General features: G+C 54.1%; 1 protein-coding gene across 4 annotated transcripts in view; it reads left to right on the forward strand.

Moving 5' to 3' along the window:
- Window positions 1-16,921, forward strand: part of NRG2 (neuregulin 2) — a 174,535-nt gene that overhangs the window by 120,113 nt on the left and 37,501 nt on the right. Inside the window, exon 1 of one of the 4 annotated variants that reach the window (XM_045075425.1) lies at window positions 1,768-1,949. The exons of the other annotated variants lie outside the window; for them this stretch is intronic. Within the exon in view, the coding sequence (XP_044931360.1) occupies window positions 1,853-1,949 (97 nt within the window). The 5' untranslated portion in view covers window positions 1,768-1,852. Of the gene's footprint in view, window positions 1-1,767; window positions 1,950-16,921 lie in introns of those variants that run through there. 4 annotated transcript variants of the gene reach the window in all.

Here is a 16,921-nt window from a genome sequence, read left to right on the forward strand (position 1 = left end):
ATAAATGAATAGAGAGGTTGGCCAGACCAAAAAGGGGGAAGGCCATATATGTGCAAAGGTAAGAGAGGAGACTGGGTAGTGTGTAGGCCTTGTAGGTAAATGTGGCTGGGGCATAGGATTCGGGGCTCAAGGCTGTGAGCTGGGGCCCAGTGCAGTAGGACTCCCAGCACCGTAAGGAGCTTGGGTTGAACCTGCAGGTAGTAGTGAGTGATCTGGCTTGGGTTTTGGAAAGCTCTGTCTGAAGGCCTGAAGGAGGCAAGACTTCAAGCAAGGAGATCAAAGTGTGTAGGACAAGAGGAGGGAGCGAACTGAGGTGGTGGTGCTTGGCTGGGGAGGGGTGGATAGGAGTGCCATTTTAGAAGCTGAATAAACAGGGGTTTGGAGCAGGAATAAAACCTGGGTTTGGACTCTGCCCAGGACCCCTCACCGCCCACCTCACAGGGAGCCATACTAAAAGGAATCAAGATGAGTGCTACCTTGGGAGAGGGGATTGCTCTTCTACTTGCTCTCTCCGCAACTGGCCCCAGTGGGACAGGCTCGAGGCCACAGGCTCGAGGCCCCAAGAGCATCAGAGATCAGCCCTCTGCAGGGCCATTGCCTCGATCTTCTCCGTTTCTCTGTCCACTAGCTTATCCTCAGCTTGGCCTAAAGGTCTGGCCAGCACCCCCTCCCAGCCTTGGAACACCCCCCCCCACCAGTCCTTGGCCTTGACCCAGAGCCCTAGCTTGCTCCAGGCTCTCCTAAGGAGGACACTCCAGAGAAGCCTTGGGACCCTGTCCCGATGAGGCAGAGGAGTGGCTGAGATGATCTTTGACTCGGATTCCAATTGGGATGGCTGTAAGGGGACACCTCAGGCAGAGAGAGGCAGGCAAACCGCAGGCTCAGGCTTTCTGGGAGCCAGAAGAGGGAGAGCCTTTGCTGTGTAACCCTTTCAGCACCACACCCAGGCTGGAGCCAGGACGCTGTCCTTTCTGGCAGCTCTTGCCCAGTGGCTTGTGGGAGGTGGAGGGTTGGGGGGTGGAGGGCTCTTGGGGTCTGAACTCACCTCTACAGGCCTGGAAGAGAGGAGCCAGCTAGTGCTGGCTGCCTGGGCTGTCAGTGTGTGTGTGGGAGGGGGGCTACCCGCCACCTGGGGCGCCCAGGTTGCTTCAGGCTGCAGCCCGCCTTGGCTGGGAGGGGCTCAGGGACGCAGACTCCTGCAGCCGCGCGTAAAAATTACTCCCCCAGATGGTGGTATCCCATGGGGTTGAGGCCAGAGCTTCAGGGATGAGGAGGCACAGGCAAACTGCCTACAGGACACTAGGTCGGGGGCTGGGAGGGCGGAGCTCAAGGCCGGGGAGAAAGACTGCAAGAATCAAGAGCGGGTCCTACCTTACCCGGGTGGCCAGTGGGCTTCATTTTGGCCCCTCCCTGGCCCCTACTCTGGCGGTCTTCCCAGCCCCATGCTGTCCTTAGCCTGGCCCTTACTAGGAGATCTCTACTCCCTCCTCACCAATCTTGGCTCGGCACCCCCGCCCCCCCAGCTGATTCCGGTCCTCGGTGGCGAGGTCTGTGGCGCTTTGTTTGGGCACCGATCCTACCTCGCTCGGCGGCCCGAGGAGGCTGTCCAGGGTCCAGACCCGGCTGTCCGCCGCCCCCTGTAGCCCGCACGATTGGAGGGGGGGCCGCGGACGGCGGGCGCGGGAGGGGAAGAGTTAAGGCTGTCTGCTCCCCTCCCCCGGAGGGTGTGACCGCCCTATAAGAAAGGCTCCGCGCTCGGGCACTGGGGCTGCAGGCAGCGGGGGCGCAGCGCGCCAGCGGAGAGCCGAGGCCGTCCTAGCCTCGCGTCCCACCGCTTGGGACCCCGGGCAGAATGTCGGAGTCCAGGAGGAGGGGCCGAGGCCGCGGCAAGAAGCACCGAGAGGGGAAGAAGCGGGAGCGGGAGCAAGAGCCTGAACCCGGGGAGAAAGGTAGGGCACCTCGATGCTCCCAGAAAGCCCGTTTCACTGGGAGAAACCTGCCACTCGCTCACCCGCCCTCAGCTCCTCGCTGGCGAGTCTGGAGCTGTGCGAGCGCCGCCCAGGTGACAGGCACCGAAGGAGCGTGAGTGCTTGCGGGCGAGCAGGACTCCGCGGCCAGGTGGGCATGGGATTGCGCGCCTCGGGGTCTGGGGGTGGCTGTGCGCGCCTGTCCCCTGGCCGCTGCGTCCGGACCAAGGGGCGGCGGAGAGGGGCTGCCCCCCTCCGGGGACTGCCTGCAGATGCGGAGCCCTGAGTGAGCGGCAGGATGGAGCCGGGGGGGGGCACGGATAGGAAAGCGGACCAGTAGACAAGGGGCCTGGCCTGGCATGGCTCCGAGCGCTGAGGGAACTGTCACTGCCTCTCCGACCTCCGAGTGTGCTCTGGGAGCACTCCCACCCATGTGCCACACCTCCGTGAGTTCTCCTCAGCCATTGGAGCAACGGCAGCAGCGCCTGCCAGTTCTGGAGACTCAGAGGGGATGCCCTGTTCAGCTGGGGAGCTTTAGGAAGTAGGGAGCCAGGGCTTTGTGGCTGACATTGCTCCCAGAACTGGACCAGGGACCAGGCATTTGTCTCTCTCTGGTCTTCAGGACTACTCTCTCATGCCTAGGGGTTCTGTCCCCAGGGAGGAAGTGGAGAAGGTGTCCTGGGTGAGCAAAGAGCCCTGTGCTGACACTCACATTGATGCCCTCCCAGAGCAGCTACAGGGTAAAGGAGGAAAGATCCCACAGAAGGCACTGGTCTGGGAGTTGGGAGGCTTCAGTGGTGGTTGAGGATATGGCCAAATCTCTTTCCTTTTCTGAACTTCTATATAATGCGGCAGGAGCTGTGGCAAGAAAGTCTCTGAGGTCTCTTTGTTAAGGAGAGCCCAGGAGTCAAACTTTGCCTTCAGCCTGGTAGTTAATTAGGAGCTAGCGAAATTTAAAGGCCAGGGCTGTGTTTTCTTTATAAAGAACACCCCTTAGGGCACCCAGGTGTCTCAGTTAGGGCTCCTACTCTTGATTTTGGCTTAGGTCATAGTCTTGGGGTTGTGGAATCAGGGCTCTGCATCAGGGTCCATGTTCAGTGGGGAGTCTACTTGGGATTCTCTCCCCCCCTCCCTCTGCCCAACCACCTCCCACACTCACACTTTCTCTCTCCCTCAAATGCATAAATCTTTAAAAAGAAAGGAAGAAAGAAAGAATGGCTTTCTACCCATCTCCACTAGGCAACTGTGTCTAGGAGTCCACCGTAAGGAAATGGACACTGCTGGTGTGTGTCCTAAGTAGTGTGTAGGTCAGCTTAAGCTGGGCACGTGTAATGTGGGATTAGCTTCCAATCTGAGACCTGAAGAAAGTCAGGGTGCCTATTTTCAGGGTCAAAATTTATGGATGTGACTCAGTGAGCCACCCATTTTTCTCCCACCCACCCACCTACACCCTGCCAACCCCAAGCACATCCTATCATGGGCAGCTCAGAAGGCTGACTGGTTAAGGACACCTTCCCAATGTCAAGGAAGCCACTTGATGGGCTTCAATGGGTGAGTAGTAGTGCCAGGGAAATGAGAACTCCTACTACCAAGGGTAGAGTACACATTAGGGCAGTGGGAGAGTGGACTATGAGTAGGAGGTTCCACAGACCTCTCAGTGATCTCTTCCAGAACCTTCTGCTCCTGTGAGAAAGTCCTTCTTGATGTCTCACTATAATCTTTCCTGCTTTTTTCTTCTCTGCTTCATGTTATTCCCCGCTTCCCAGTGGGAAGCCTGCTCTTCAGAATGCCTTCCTTCATGCAGCTGGCTGGTGAGCAGATACCAAACAGAACCAAGGCCTGGGCTAGAGGGACTTTGGAGACCTGGGACACTTTGGAAGGGGGAAGCTATGGGGTAGGGTCATGCTCCAAAACAAGGTATCAAGAGAAAGTACCATGTCGGTGAGAAACAATGGTCTTAAGTCCATGATGTGTCTAGGGGGTCTGATTTCAAACCCAGTAGAATCAGTGCTTAAGTCAACAGTGGCCTATAGAACTGGAAGTCACCCTCACAGTTCCCCTCCAGGCCCACCTGAGGCTGCAGGGCTCTCTTAGTGCATGGTCAGAGCATGCCAGTAGTGGAGGACATGGGCACTGGGTAGCCAGGGTGGGGCCACAGTTGGTTGAAAATCTAGAAGGTGCAGACATGGAGAGTGTGAGCAAGTTATCCACTAAAATCTTCAGCTTAGATGGCAGGGTGGGGTTGGGGTGGGATCTGGAAAGTGGGAGGGAGAAAGGAAGAAAGAGGAGGTGATGTTAATTAATTGGCTCCCCACCCACACCCCCAACCAACCAGCAGCCTCCATCTCCTTCTTGGCAAACAGCAGGAGTCCCCCAGACACACACACACATAGGCCAGCATGGGGGGGTAGACTTTTCTTCTCCCTCAATGCAGGAGTGCCTGCTGAGCTGCAGGTGTGACTCAGTGAGAGTTAGTAGGGCTGAACCTGGTATCCCTCACCTGGGGCAGTTCCCCCCATTTCCTTTTGCCCTTGGGGATTGAGGAGGGGGCTGCTGGCATGACCCATGCCCTGGCAGCAGTATTGGGGGATGGGTCATAAACTCTTGTACCTGGGGTCTACCCCCTGCTCTACCTCTGTGTGACCCCAGGCACTGCCTGCCCTCCACCTGGGCCCCTGGAAATGGGCTCTGCTCTCAACTTGTGCTTTCTCTCCATGGCGACACCAGAGCCTCAGGCCTCAAGCCCTGTGCCTCTGAGAAGCCCAAGGGAGGAGAGCTGCGAGATTGAGGTGGAAGAGGAGCCAGCCCCCATAGAAACTGATCAGCCCTGAAAATGCTATCTGGTTTTGAAGAAGGGCTTGGGGATTAGACTCCAAGTCACCGACCTTTTCTGGGTGCCCCCTAAAAGGCCAGTCAGGGATGGATGGAAATGTCCCCTCCATTGAGCTCCCCGTGAATTGGGAAATCATGTCTTCCCACAAGAGGCCAGGGGCCACACTTTGGTCTGGGTGTCCTGGAATATGAAGGTGAATTAGCATCACCAGCTGAGAACTCCGGACATCTCATTTGAATGGGCATGAAGAAATCCTTGCAAGGTCTTTCTCATCTTTCTCATCTCCTGCCTGTGGCAAAAAAACAGCACCCAGAGTTCTAGAGCAGGCTACTCTTTAGGCTGTCAAGGGTCAGGTCAGAGGTGGTGGCATGCCCACAGGTGGTGATGTGCCGCATCTCATGGTCGGTCTGGCCGTCTCCACCTCTGGCCTCAGCCCCAGGCTGACCCTGCTGGCCAGGCACATAGAGCGGCCCTCCTGCCACTCTGGGGCTCAGTGTTTGCCTCACGTTCTGGCTGTGGCTTCCTGGCACCGGGGAGTTCATTAGGATCAATAACAACAAGCAGAGAGTGACTTTGTACTCGCCAGCGCTCTTTCATCCTGACAGCTCAAAGCAGTTTACAGACCAGGACTCATCAGCCCTCAGCCCAGGTCTCAGGAACTCAGCAGTGGGGGACGAGGGGACAGAGATACTGGCAGCACCGAGGTTGGAGGAGGGCAGTGAGTCACCTGGGGTGGGGGAGCTGGGTGGCCACTAGGTCTGGGAAAGTAAAATCAGACTGAGGGCTTCAGACTGCACACACAAGGGATGTTCTCCCTTTGAGAAGGAGGAGCTAGTCCCTTCTGACCTGTGTGGACTCCATGAGCTGGCTGCTGGAGGAAGCAGCCGCAGCTTTGTGGGCAGCAGAGGTCCTTGGATGCAGATATTGGCAGGAATCCCCAAGGGACCCCAATTACTGCCCTCTGTCCTCGGGGCAAGAGCTGCAGGGCCAAGTCAGGACAGCCCTGACCTGGAGTGGTGCCAGAATGAAATGTGTGCGGGAGGAAGGACTGGCCCCACATGGGCGAGCCCCAGCCCAGGCTGGAGGTGCGCTTCCCAGTGTGGATACCCATGCCTGATGCACCCCACCCACCTGTCTGCCTTCCTCTGCTCTCCAGCCCACAAGGCTTGCCTGAAAGGACCGCTGGCAGAGAAGAGAGAGGGTTGTTTATTTTATTTTATTTTTTTAAGAAGCTGGCAAAACATTGCCAAAACTTGAGACCTGGAGCCCATCAGAATCATATTCCCATTGTGTTTTCCCACCATTTCTGAGCCTGTTGCCCACCATTTGTAAGAGTCATTTATCAGAGTCAGGGGTGCCTAGGTGGCTCAGTTGGTTAAGCGTCTGTCTTCAGCTCAGGTTGTGATCCCAGAGTCCTGGGATGGAGTTCCCCATTGGACTCCCTGCTCAGCAGAAGACTACTTCTGTCTCCCTCTGCTGCCTCCCTACCCTCATGCTCTCGGTCTCTCTGACAAATAATCTTTTAAAAAATGCAGTTTCTTAAAAAAAATAACAACTTAGGAGAGTCAAGTACAGTATATACCTGTCTTCCTCCAACCCTACCTGGGCATAAGCATTTACCAGGACTTCCAGGTCCCGGCCCCGCGGTAACTCTACAAAGTGCATGTACATTCACTCCGTTTTATAAATTCAGTTCCGCAAACTTCCACCTAGCTCCTACTCTGTGAACGAATCTTGGTCTCTGCCCTCAGCAAGCTCAGACGGCTCTTGACACAAACACCTGCAATCAGAACCACGTGTTAAGCCAGAAAAATGTACAGTGTGTGATGGGGAGAATAAATGGCCCTCCTGGAAGGGTGTAGAGAGGGCTTCCCAAAAGAGGTGCCATTTGAGCAGAGTGTGGATGGGAGGAGGAATTCAGCAGGGTGAGACAGGGCTTTCCAAGGGGTGGGGGGAATCATGTCCATGGCCAACCTGCACTGGGGGGAAAGGAAGAGCAGCCTTCATGCACTGAGCACATACCATGTGCCAGGACTGCTCCTATGAAGTCTAGGTATTATTTTATCGTCCCCACTTTACCAATGAGAAAACTAAGGCAGAAGAGTTCATGACTTGCCTGGGATATGGCCATGAATTAGTGGCAGGGTCACCAGGTCCAGGTCTGCCCCCTGTCCTGCCTCACCATGCACATGTCACTTGTCCCTGGGCTCTAACAGTTTGTGTCCCTCCAGAAATACCAGTGAGGGGCATAGAATGCCCTGTTTGTTCACTTATAGGAGCAGGTCCTTCCCCTCACATCAGCTGGTTGGGTATGAACTTCTTGGGCTCTTGGGCAGGGTTTAGGGGGATCATAGATGAGCGGGTTGAGGCCCTGTTCTCGACGTGAGCTCACAGTGGGACTGTGATGGTAAGGTATGAACAGGAACCGTGGAGCACCAACATAGGGGGACAGCCCTGAGGTCACACCCCCAGGCCACCAGAGAGAGTTTAGCTAGATCTGTCACAAGTCTGGGTAGTTTTCTGGTTCTATTGAGTCCCTTGTGCCAAAGGTCAATGTTTAGCTCAGCAGGAGCCTGATTTAAGGCATAAACTGGGAACTTGCTAGAAATGCAAATTCTGGGGTCCCACCTCTGGCCTACCGAAACAGAAACTGCAGGGTTGGAGGGCCAGTATGTGTATTTTAGCAAATCCTCTAGTTGACTGTGATGATACTAAAGTATGGGAACCATGGATGGAGCTGGGTGGCTAGCCTCCTGGAGCAGAGCCACCCCGGAGGGAAACTGTCGGGCCCACGGGTGTTGAACCAATGTATCAATGCCAGGCTTCATGCTTGGGGGCTATAGGCTATCCTTGGGAAATGGGTCACCCACCGCCTTGTGGGCCAAGGTAGGTGTGGACAGACCTAACTACTGTTGCAAGAATGCCCCTGGCCAGGACTGACACAGAATAGAGATGAGAGACTCATTCCCATCAGAGCAATCTGGGAAGCTTCCTGGAGGAGGTGGGGTTTCAGTAGACTTTGAAAGATAAAAAGGAGGAAGGCTCTGAAGAGCTGGGCCTTTGGGCTAAGGAAACCCCTTGAACAAATGTGCAGAACAGAGGATACTGGGAAATAACAGAGTCCTGAGGATATGCCACCCTACATGGTGTATGGGAGGGAGAGACCAGGCGGGCCCAGCAGTGGGTTCGCTGAAGGTCAGGCTGGGGAGTTTAGACTTATCTGAAATAGTCTTATCTGCAGCTTCTGGGGCAGTCAGGTGAGGTTGGATCTGAGCTCATGGTGCAGTCCCTTCACTGTACAAATGGGGAAAAATGAGGCCCCGAGAGAGAAGTCCGCACCCCAATGAGGCGAAGAGTTTGGTGGCTTCAGGCCAAGAGGGAGAGCAACAGCTTTGTGAGGTGCCACCCTCTCCCTGGCCCGCTGTGGCCTCATGTCTCCATGCTCATGCTCATGTCTCCATGCTCACCTTTCCAGTCAGAAAGAATTTCTCATAGTTCCTGGAGTATGCTGTGGTCTCCTGCCCCAGTCCCTTGAACCTTTCATTCCCTTTGCCTGGAGCACCGTTTCCCTTCTTCGGCCTAACTCCTGTCATCCTTCAGCATTGCTTTCTCCACAGAACATATCCTGCCCCAAGATGAGGAGGGAGGGAGACAGGCAGCCTCTCTGTTTGCCCCCAGCACCTCCCCGTCACAGTGCCCATCCAAATCAGTGGACTCTGTGTCCGCTGCGTGGGCCAAGTCAGCGGACTCTCCCCCAGGGCCAAGACCATGTCAGCTTGACCCTCGACCCTCAGCACAGGACATATGCTAAGTGTCCAGTTCATACTCGAGTGCAGGAATGAAGGAGAACATTCCCGAGCCCTTTCACTCCTGTACAAGGAGGCCCCTCCAGCCCCTCTCTTATTTGAGGGCAGCCTCCCACCTGTGGCCAGGGGCCCCTCCGTGGTTGGGCAGCCTGGTGGGCCGAGCAAGCATAGTCCTTGGTGTAGTCCCCACCTTATCACCTGCTCTGCTATCCTGGAGCAAACACTTGTCTGGGCTGAGGGGGAAGGAGAGGGCAGAGTCAGGGAGCAGTGTTGGGTGGGAAAGGGCTCTGAGATGGGCTACAGAGGGACCCCATGCTCCCCCTGAGTGCTTGCAGCAGCCTCGTTCAGGGCCACTGTGAATCACCAGCAGTCACAGTAAGCCCTACGTCATTCATTCACTCATTCGGCCCGCGAGCACCTGCTCTGTGCCATATGCCAGGGATAGAGCGAGTCTCCAACAGGGTAGGAGATGCTGGGGGAGCCTGCGTGAGGCGGAGATTACTCCTGGCTGGGTGGTTTAGAGGAGGACAGTGGCTCCAGGGGAGAGCCTTAGGCTTCTAGATTAAGAAGAGCAGCCAGTTAGGGAGCTCTCTATTCCCAGTACTGTGCTGTGCACTTCTTGACAGACTTTAACCCCATTTCTTTCCAGCCACAGTCCCAAGAGGTAGGCGGGAGGGTACCTTTTTCATAGACAAGGAAATAAAGGCTCGGAGAGGCTGAGTCACTTTACTAGCTACACAAGACACTGGGCAGAGCCAGGATGTAACCGAGACCAGTGTGACCCCATGGCTGTGTGTCTGACACTCTCAGCTGTACTTGTGGCGGGGGTATGGGATGGTGGGGGAGCAGCAGAGGGCGCGGAGGCAGGTGGAGCAGAGAATAGGCATATTGGGGAGTGGCCAGTGATTTGGTTTGCCTGGAATATACCATTCCTGAAGAGAAGTGGTGAAGGAAAAGCAGACAGGTGTGTATGGGAAGGGGGCCCATTCGCTGACCCAGAAAGCTTCCCCCAAAGGGAGGGCAGGCAGATGGCCTTTCTTCTTCAGACATCAGACAGGTTTGGAATGGTAAAGAGGCCCACCATAGAGGTGACTATGTCCACTCTTAGTAGATTGTACTGGGGCTGGTGGGAGCTGAAGCAGGACCAGGTGGATGAGGAAGGGTGAGGAGGATAAGAGGCTTGGTGGACGGCGAATGGTCTTAGCCTGTGGGGAAAGTCAAGAGAAACACAGTTGTAACAGATGACAAGTTGTCACAGATGACTGGAAGAGGAGACCTAGGAGAAAGAGTGGTCCTGGGAGAGATGGGAAACTTGTTTCCCACATGCTCTGTTTGAGCCAGTGACTATCCAGAGAGTTGCTCATTTTGGGGTGAGTCCCTTCCAAACCCCCCTCTCTCATAAGCCTGGACCACAGGGCCTGCATCTCAGCCCTCCAAGACCCCAGAGTGCCTATCACAGGCTCTCCAGGCATGTGGATGAACTTGCAAGGGAGGCGGCTGGGCCTTGGTAACCCCCCGGCCTGCACCCACTGTGGTATCTGCCTTTGCCGAGCACATGGGCCCATCTGTGCCTTTCTTGGATCATGCCTACCAGGACCTTTCCCCTGAAAGCCAGTGTTTCTTAGAATTCTTTTTATTTCATCTTCAAAAATCCCCATCCTATGTCTGTTTGCTTTAATACAAAGATGTTGCTTTTTCTTACTAATGAGCCTGGCAGAGCCCTCAGAAAGCGGCCCTGAGATCAGCCTGCGACTTTGCGGGTGTCCCAGTCTGAGAAGTTGGTCTGTGAGCTGCCTCCCCCTCTCTACCCCCACTGCACTTCCTTGTGACCTAGAGCTTCAGAAACAACTTTCTCCAGCCAGGCTGAGGAGGTGGGAAGGGCAGGCCCTTCCTGAAGGGGATCGGGGCCCTGGGATCTCCTCCTTGGCTCTCACCCTGGGTTCCCTGAGCAAGGGGCGGCCCCGTGGAGCAGCTGCAGGCGCCCCCACCCCCCACCCCACGGCTTCTGGGCTGGGCCCAGCACTTGGGCCCAGAGCCCAGCCTTCCCCAGTGGGGAGATTAAACAGTTTGGGCACATGTAAAGGCCTTCCAGGGATGTCGTCTCTGCTCTGTCCGTCCTTCTGCCCCCAGCAGTGGAAGGGGTGACAATGGTAAGAAACTTCCATCTCCTTCACAGAGAGCTTTCTCTTCCTCCCTTCTTCTAAAGTGGGCAGGAAGCAGTTTACAGATGAGTCAGCTGCGGCCCAGAGAGGCTAAATCACTCACCTAAGGGCAGAAGCTAGAAAATCGGGAGACGGGGACAAAGAGCTGAGGTACAGTGTCCCCAGCTGCCACCCTTTCCTCTGTTGATGTGCCAGCTCTGGGTGTCTGGGGCCTGCGCCCCAAGGACTGGGAAGAACCCAGAGAGACCTCATGTCTGTGCTGAGTAGCAGACGCTGCCCCGCAATGGATGCCTCCACCCTGTGACCCTGTGCAGTGTCCCCCAGACGTCAGTGACATCCCTTCAGTCCCCCATCTCTACTGCTCACATGCCCGCGTCGCAGCCCATGCGAGGAACTGCGGCACGTACCAGCCTGACTCCAGGAGCTGACCATATCTGCCTTGGCAGGACCCCAAGGAAGCCAGTGTCGCCGGCAGCGGGGAGCGGGGGTGGCCATAGCATTGGCCCTCAGGGGCAGGCCAGGCTTGTTATAAGGGTTGGGTGTCAGTGGATGGGAGCTTCTGGGTGGGCAGGAGAACCTCTAAGGCAGAAATGGTTTCTGTGGGTATTGGAGCTCCCAAGTTCTCTCTCCTTCTCCCCCTTCCCACCCCCTTCCTCTGTGCCCACCTTCCTGGAGCAGGGTCTGCCTCCCCTCTTAGCTCCTGTCCCCAGCTGGCCCTGGCCTCTGTCCTCTACCTTGTAGCTGCGGTTCCAGGTGTAGAGCTAAAAGCCCAACAGGTCTGGGCTGCTTCTCACCGATGCAGGGAAATGGTCCCATGTGAGGCTCGGTCCCCTGCCAGTGTCAGCAGAACCCTGAATGGTAGGCAGAGCCCAAGCCAAGGGTGGGTGCCATGTTGCCTTGCTCAGCACCGTATCCCTGATGTCAGGTGGGGGCCTGCTACATCAGAAGGATTGTTGGAGGTGGATATTTGTTGGATGATTGTGAGAATAGGGCAGGGCAAGCCCAGGCATCAGGCTGGGCCTGGTTGGCTGAGGAAATGAGGCTGGGGAGGGTGGGGAGAAAGCCAGGAGGCCTGGCAAGGTGTAAACGGCCTTTAGGAGGCCTGGCCCCGTGAGTCTGAATAGCTCTTCTGCAGGCCACGGGGAGGGTACCTGGCTGCCCGTTTCACAGAGAAGGCCTCTGTGCCCACTTAAACCAGCTGTGTTTTCAGTTGTTCTTTTCTTTCCCATTTGAACTTGGAGTCTGTAATTAACCTCCGATAGGCTGCAGTCACTTTATGGGTAGGAGAGGGGTGGGGAGGGGGCGAGCCTGGAGCCCGCCAGCAGCATGCCGGTGGGAGACTTTGATGCCAGGCAGGCTGGCCGCCTTGTCTCCAGGTGTTGCCCTGCAAAGGGGACTGCTCAGCCTTAGTCATGAAGGGAGGATCATTAACCCTTTCAAGAGTCCACTGCCCCTGCCCCCTGGTTGCTGGGAGGGAGGCCGGGCCAGGTCCTCCCCGGCTGGGCTGCCTGGCTCTGTCCTGGGCGTCTGTCTTGCTCTCAGATCTCAACAGGCTCCGCGCCCACCGCCCACTGCCGAGAGGAATGAGGTCAAGCTGCTGGCAGCAGCGGTACCTCCTGGCCTCAGGGCCGGGATGTGGGAAAGGAGCAGCCCTGGTTGTTCTTGCTGTTGTTATCTTCAGCAGGATGCTTGGTGGGGATTCCCTCTCAGACAGATACAGCCTAGATGCCCTGGCTTGGCATCAGGGGATAAGGAAGCAGGAGCCACCGGACACCCCATGGGGAGCCCAGCTTGCGACAACTGTGGAGGTCTGTCTGAAGGTTTACAGGACCTATCTCCAAGGGAGAGTTTCTGTGGTAATCTGGGTCATCCTTTATAGATCTTCCTCATAGTGTTATAGAGCTGCCAAAAGAGAGGTCCCCACGACCCCCCTCCAGAGAGCCCTAGTCCTGCTGCTCAGGTGGGCACTGTGCCAGGATGAAGGGAGCTGGATGGCTGAGGAGCTCTCGGGGAGCGGGGTTGCTCAGCAGAGAGGACTGGGTCTGAGGAGGAGACCTGAGGGGAGGTAAAGGGAGGGGTTGCCCAACAGCCACCCAGGCCATCATCTTGCTGCATGCCCTTCCACCTTCGGGGAAGGAGCAGCCACAGACAAGCAGGGTATCAGTGACAGTCATGGGACCCCCTTCTCATGTGCACAGATCTTCCTCTTCCTTCTGCTTGACATCTCGCACCTGGGTTCTCTCCTGTGTGCTGAGGGGCCTCTGTGAGTCCCTTCTCTGTGTGGGGAAACACAGACCCTCCAGACTGGGGCTCTTCACTTTGGCTATGAAGCTGAATTTGTAGAGAAGCTTATTGCAGTCTTGTTAATATTAAATGATGTTAGAGACGACCTAACCAATTCATTGGAATGATGAGACAGGATATGGACATTAAAATGATTTAGATTTGTATTTCTAGATTCAGGAGAACGTTTTTACAATATATTTACTAAAGGGTAGGATATAAAACATTTTAGAAAAGCCTTGCAGGAGACATTTGAAAATGTTGACAGTGTTTCCCCACCCCCCACCCCCCATGGTAACTGGATTTAAATGTGCTTTTTCCTGACTTGTATAATTTTTCTACAACAAAAATGTATTTCTTATGTAACAAAACAGTAACAGAGAGGGACAAACTAAACTCCTTGAGGGGTGGGAGAGGCTGCATCATACATGGCCAGATCATTTCTGTCTGGGACAAAGCACTGAACCTGGCATACAGTCGGCACTCAGTAAATGCATATCAACTGACTTGCGGCGAACTTCTGCCCACTAGGGTTGATCCAGCTCTTGTCCTGACAAATCCCTCCATCCCAGGAAGCCTGTTCCTCTGCTTGTTTTACCTCTGCCCCAAGACACTCGTGGGACATGGCACAGTGATCTTCATGCCTCACACTAGCATTACATTCTGAGCCCTGGCCCATCAAAGAGACCCAGACAATCCCAGACCCAGCTCAGAGAGAGTGCCCCGGCAGAAGTCAAAGAGCTGGACTGCTCACATCTTAGAATCTGTAAGCACCACATCCACATCCTCAAAGGTCTGCTGTCCGGGGTGTCCCCAGGGGCTGGTACTGGATCCAGTGGCTGGGAGCCACTGTGGGAGAAGTCATGGTGGCTCAGCATGTAAGAATGACCTTAAAATGCACAGAGTAAGGTCAGGTCATTCCCTGACTTACAAGCCTCTGAGGTCTTCCCACCCCACCTACCAGACCAATCCGGGCCATCCTGGGGAGCTTGTCTGTACCCTTCACATAGAAAGCCTAAGGAGGCTCTGGGCCCAGAAGTGAGGGTGCTGAGGTCCTCTGGGTATTGTTGTGACTGCCACCTCGAGGGTCTTCTCTTTCTTGCCCCCTGAGCCACTTCCGCTCCCCCTCAAGGGACTTGCCTGATACAAAACAAAAACCAAAAAACAAACCAAAAAAACCCACCAAAACAACAACAAAAACACACAGCCTATTCTCAGTCCTATTCCCTTTCCAAAAGCCTGTGTTTGGCTTTCAGAGAGCTGTGAACTTAGAATTCTGTGAACAGGGACCAAGACTAGACACTGTTAGAGCGGGAGGCATGGTTTTTAGTATCTTAGATGAGTCTGGCGAGAGGAACTGTTAATAGATGCAAAAGAAGACTCTGTAAAGAACATGGCATGATTCAAATGTATGGTTATTTTTATTTTTTCATCCTTTAGGCCAGTCCTGTTGAATAGGAATATAATGCAACCCAAATATGTAATTTAAACTTTTCTAGTAAGCACATAAGTGGAAAAAAGAAGAAGAAAAAGAAAGAAAAAGAAAGAAAGAAAAAAGGGGCAAAACATCCAGATTTCTTGCCCTGGCTCACACAGCTCCACATCTATCACTGGGCCTACCCCTCCAGGCTCCCCTCACACTCCCACTGCCTTCTAGAATCTTCCAGCCACATGAGCCTCTTTTAGCCCTTGAGCTCACCAAGCTCATTCTCACCTTGAGGCCTTTATCTAGCTGCTTATTACTGCCTCATAGTCCCTATTGATCATTTGCTCTTGTCTCTCCTCACTAAAACTCAAGATTCCTGCTCTTAGGGAACCTATCTGTCTTCTTCACTACTGTATACTCTGGGTCCACAACAATGCCCGGCATGCCGTAGGTTGAATGAATGAACAAACAAGGAACAAGTAAATCAGGTGGGGTTGTTCTGAAGTGAGTGAGGAGACAATCAAGAAATGGCTATCAGGTCACACAGATTTCTCCCTACACAGAGTGTGATCTGAAATGCAGTCCCGGATTTCCCTTTGGTCACAGGGAATGCCTCTGGAGCCCCCGTCTCCTCAGGCCCCCTAACATGGGCTCATGCCTGCTGTGTCTGGGATCAGCCTGTATGTCCGCACTCCCTCCCCATCACTGCCACCATGAGCAGTGGCCCCCGGCTCGGTGCATAGTATCATACCAGGACTCATGTCAGGAAACAAGGTAGTAGAGTGACCACCATTTCTTCCACCTGGTGGGTGGAGGGCAGGAGGCCCCCTTGTGTCAGAACTGCAAGAAAGGTCAACACTTCCCATGCAGTGGGGGTAGGTACCCTAGAAATTGAGAAGAGCACTGTCCCCAGTTCATGATGAGGAGGAGACTAGTTGGAGGTCACCAATTAACCAAGAGGTTGTTAGATCACTAGGTGTCAACCCAACTTTAGAGAAAAGCCATCCATGAAGAGGTTTTTAGCTTGGTCATTGAGCCAGTCATTGAGCTGTATACTGACAAGAAGTGTGCATTCCTTTATGTTATATATGTTTCTAAAGCTCACACACCCAGACTCGCTTTTACAGGTTCTGCTTCAGAACATCTAGATGTTCCAGGCACCTACAGAAGTTTTTAAAGCTTCCTTTGTGGTGCTCAGTAGCATCTAAGGTTAAGAACTATTGATAAGGAGGGGTGCCTGGGTGGCTCAGCCAGTTAAGCGGCTGCCTTTGGCTTGGGTCATGATCTCAAGATCCTGGGATGGAGCCCCACATTTGGCTCCTTGCTCCGCAGGGAGCCTGCTTCTCCCTCTGCCTGCTTGTGTTTGCTCTTGTTCTGATAAATAAAATTTTAAAAAAGCAAACAAAAGGAAGAACTATTGATAAGAAGTAACTAGGGACCCCAGAGCAAGCAGATGAAGGAGAGAGTGGTGTAGGTAAGGGGCAAGGATACTGACGCAGGACGTCATCACACTTAGGTTAATACACATAAAACCTCTGGGTGTCCAAAAACATACCCCCAAATCAGCATTGAAAACTGTAAGCAGCAGGTAATTGGGGAAAATATAGAGAGCAGAAGGCTAATAGCCTTAATATTTAAAAAAAAAAAAACCCTTACGGATCACTAAGATGAGCACCCAGTAGAGAAACAGTACAGACATGAACAGACAGTTCAAATAGAAGAAATACAATGAGCCAATACATTTATGAAAAGTGGTCAGCCTCCCCAGGAATCAAATAAACACAAACTACAACAACAAAGAGACGTTATCTTTTGCCTAGCTAATTGGTGAAGATTAAATATGTGATAACACCTCATGTTAGTGAGGGTGTGGAAAAAACAGGCACTGCCATTCACCGGTGGGAGTGCAGACTAGTGCAACCTTTTCCAGAAGGCAATTTGGCACCGTTGAAAGCTGAGGAAGATCGCATGCCCTTTTGATGCAGCCATTCCCCTTTTAGGAAGAGTGCCCTAGGAAATTATTGTGGATGGTAATAAACAGTAATAGCTAACCTTTGCTAAATGCTCTGTGCAAGCCAGACTTTACATGCGTTGTCTCATGCGCTGCTCACAGCCATCCTCCCGTGAGAGAAGAGCTATTATTATCACCAGTATTTCCCAGGTGAGGAAACCGAGGCACAGAAGGATTAGGTCAGTGACCCGAGGACACTAAGCTAATGAGTAGCGAAGTCTGGATTTGAATCTGGACGGTCTGAGTCAAGAGCCACACTGCCCATCCGGCAGGACACGCCGGATGTGTGCGAAGGGTGAGCCCTGCGTGCACACGACAGGCACGCTGCATATATATGCTGGGCAGGGCTGGGCCCATTTATAATGAGGTGGCAGTGGGGAGAAAACACGCTGAATATGCCAGGATCGGAATTGGTTCTGTCAACTGGTTCCGA

Source organism: Mustela putorius, unplaced genomic scaffold (assembly GCF_011764305.1).
Source record: "Mustela putorius furo isolate JIRA1106 unplaced genomic scaffold, ASM1176430v1.1 tig00000145_pilon_pilon_pilon, whole genome shotgun sequence".
In the NCBI taxonomy this organism is placed as follows: domain Eukaryota; kingdom Metazoa; phylum Chordata; class Mammalia; order Carnivora; family Mustelidae; genus Mustela; species Mustela putorius.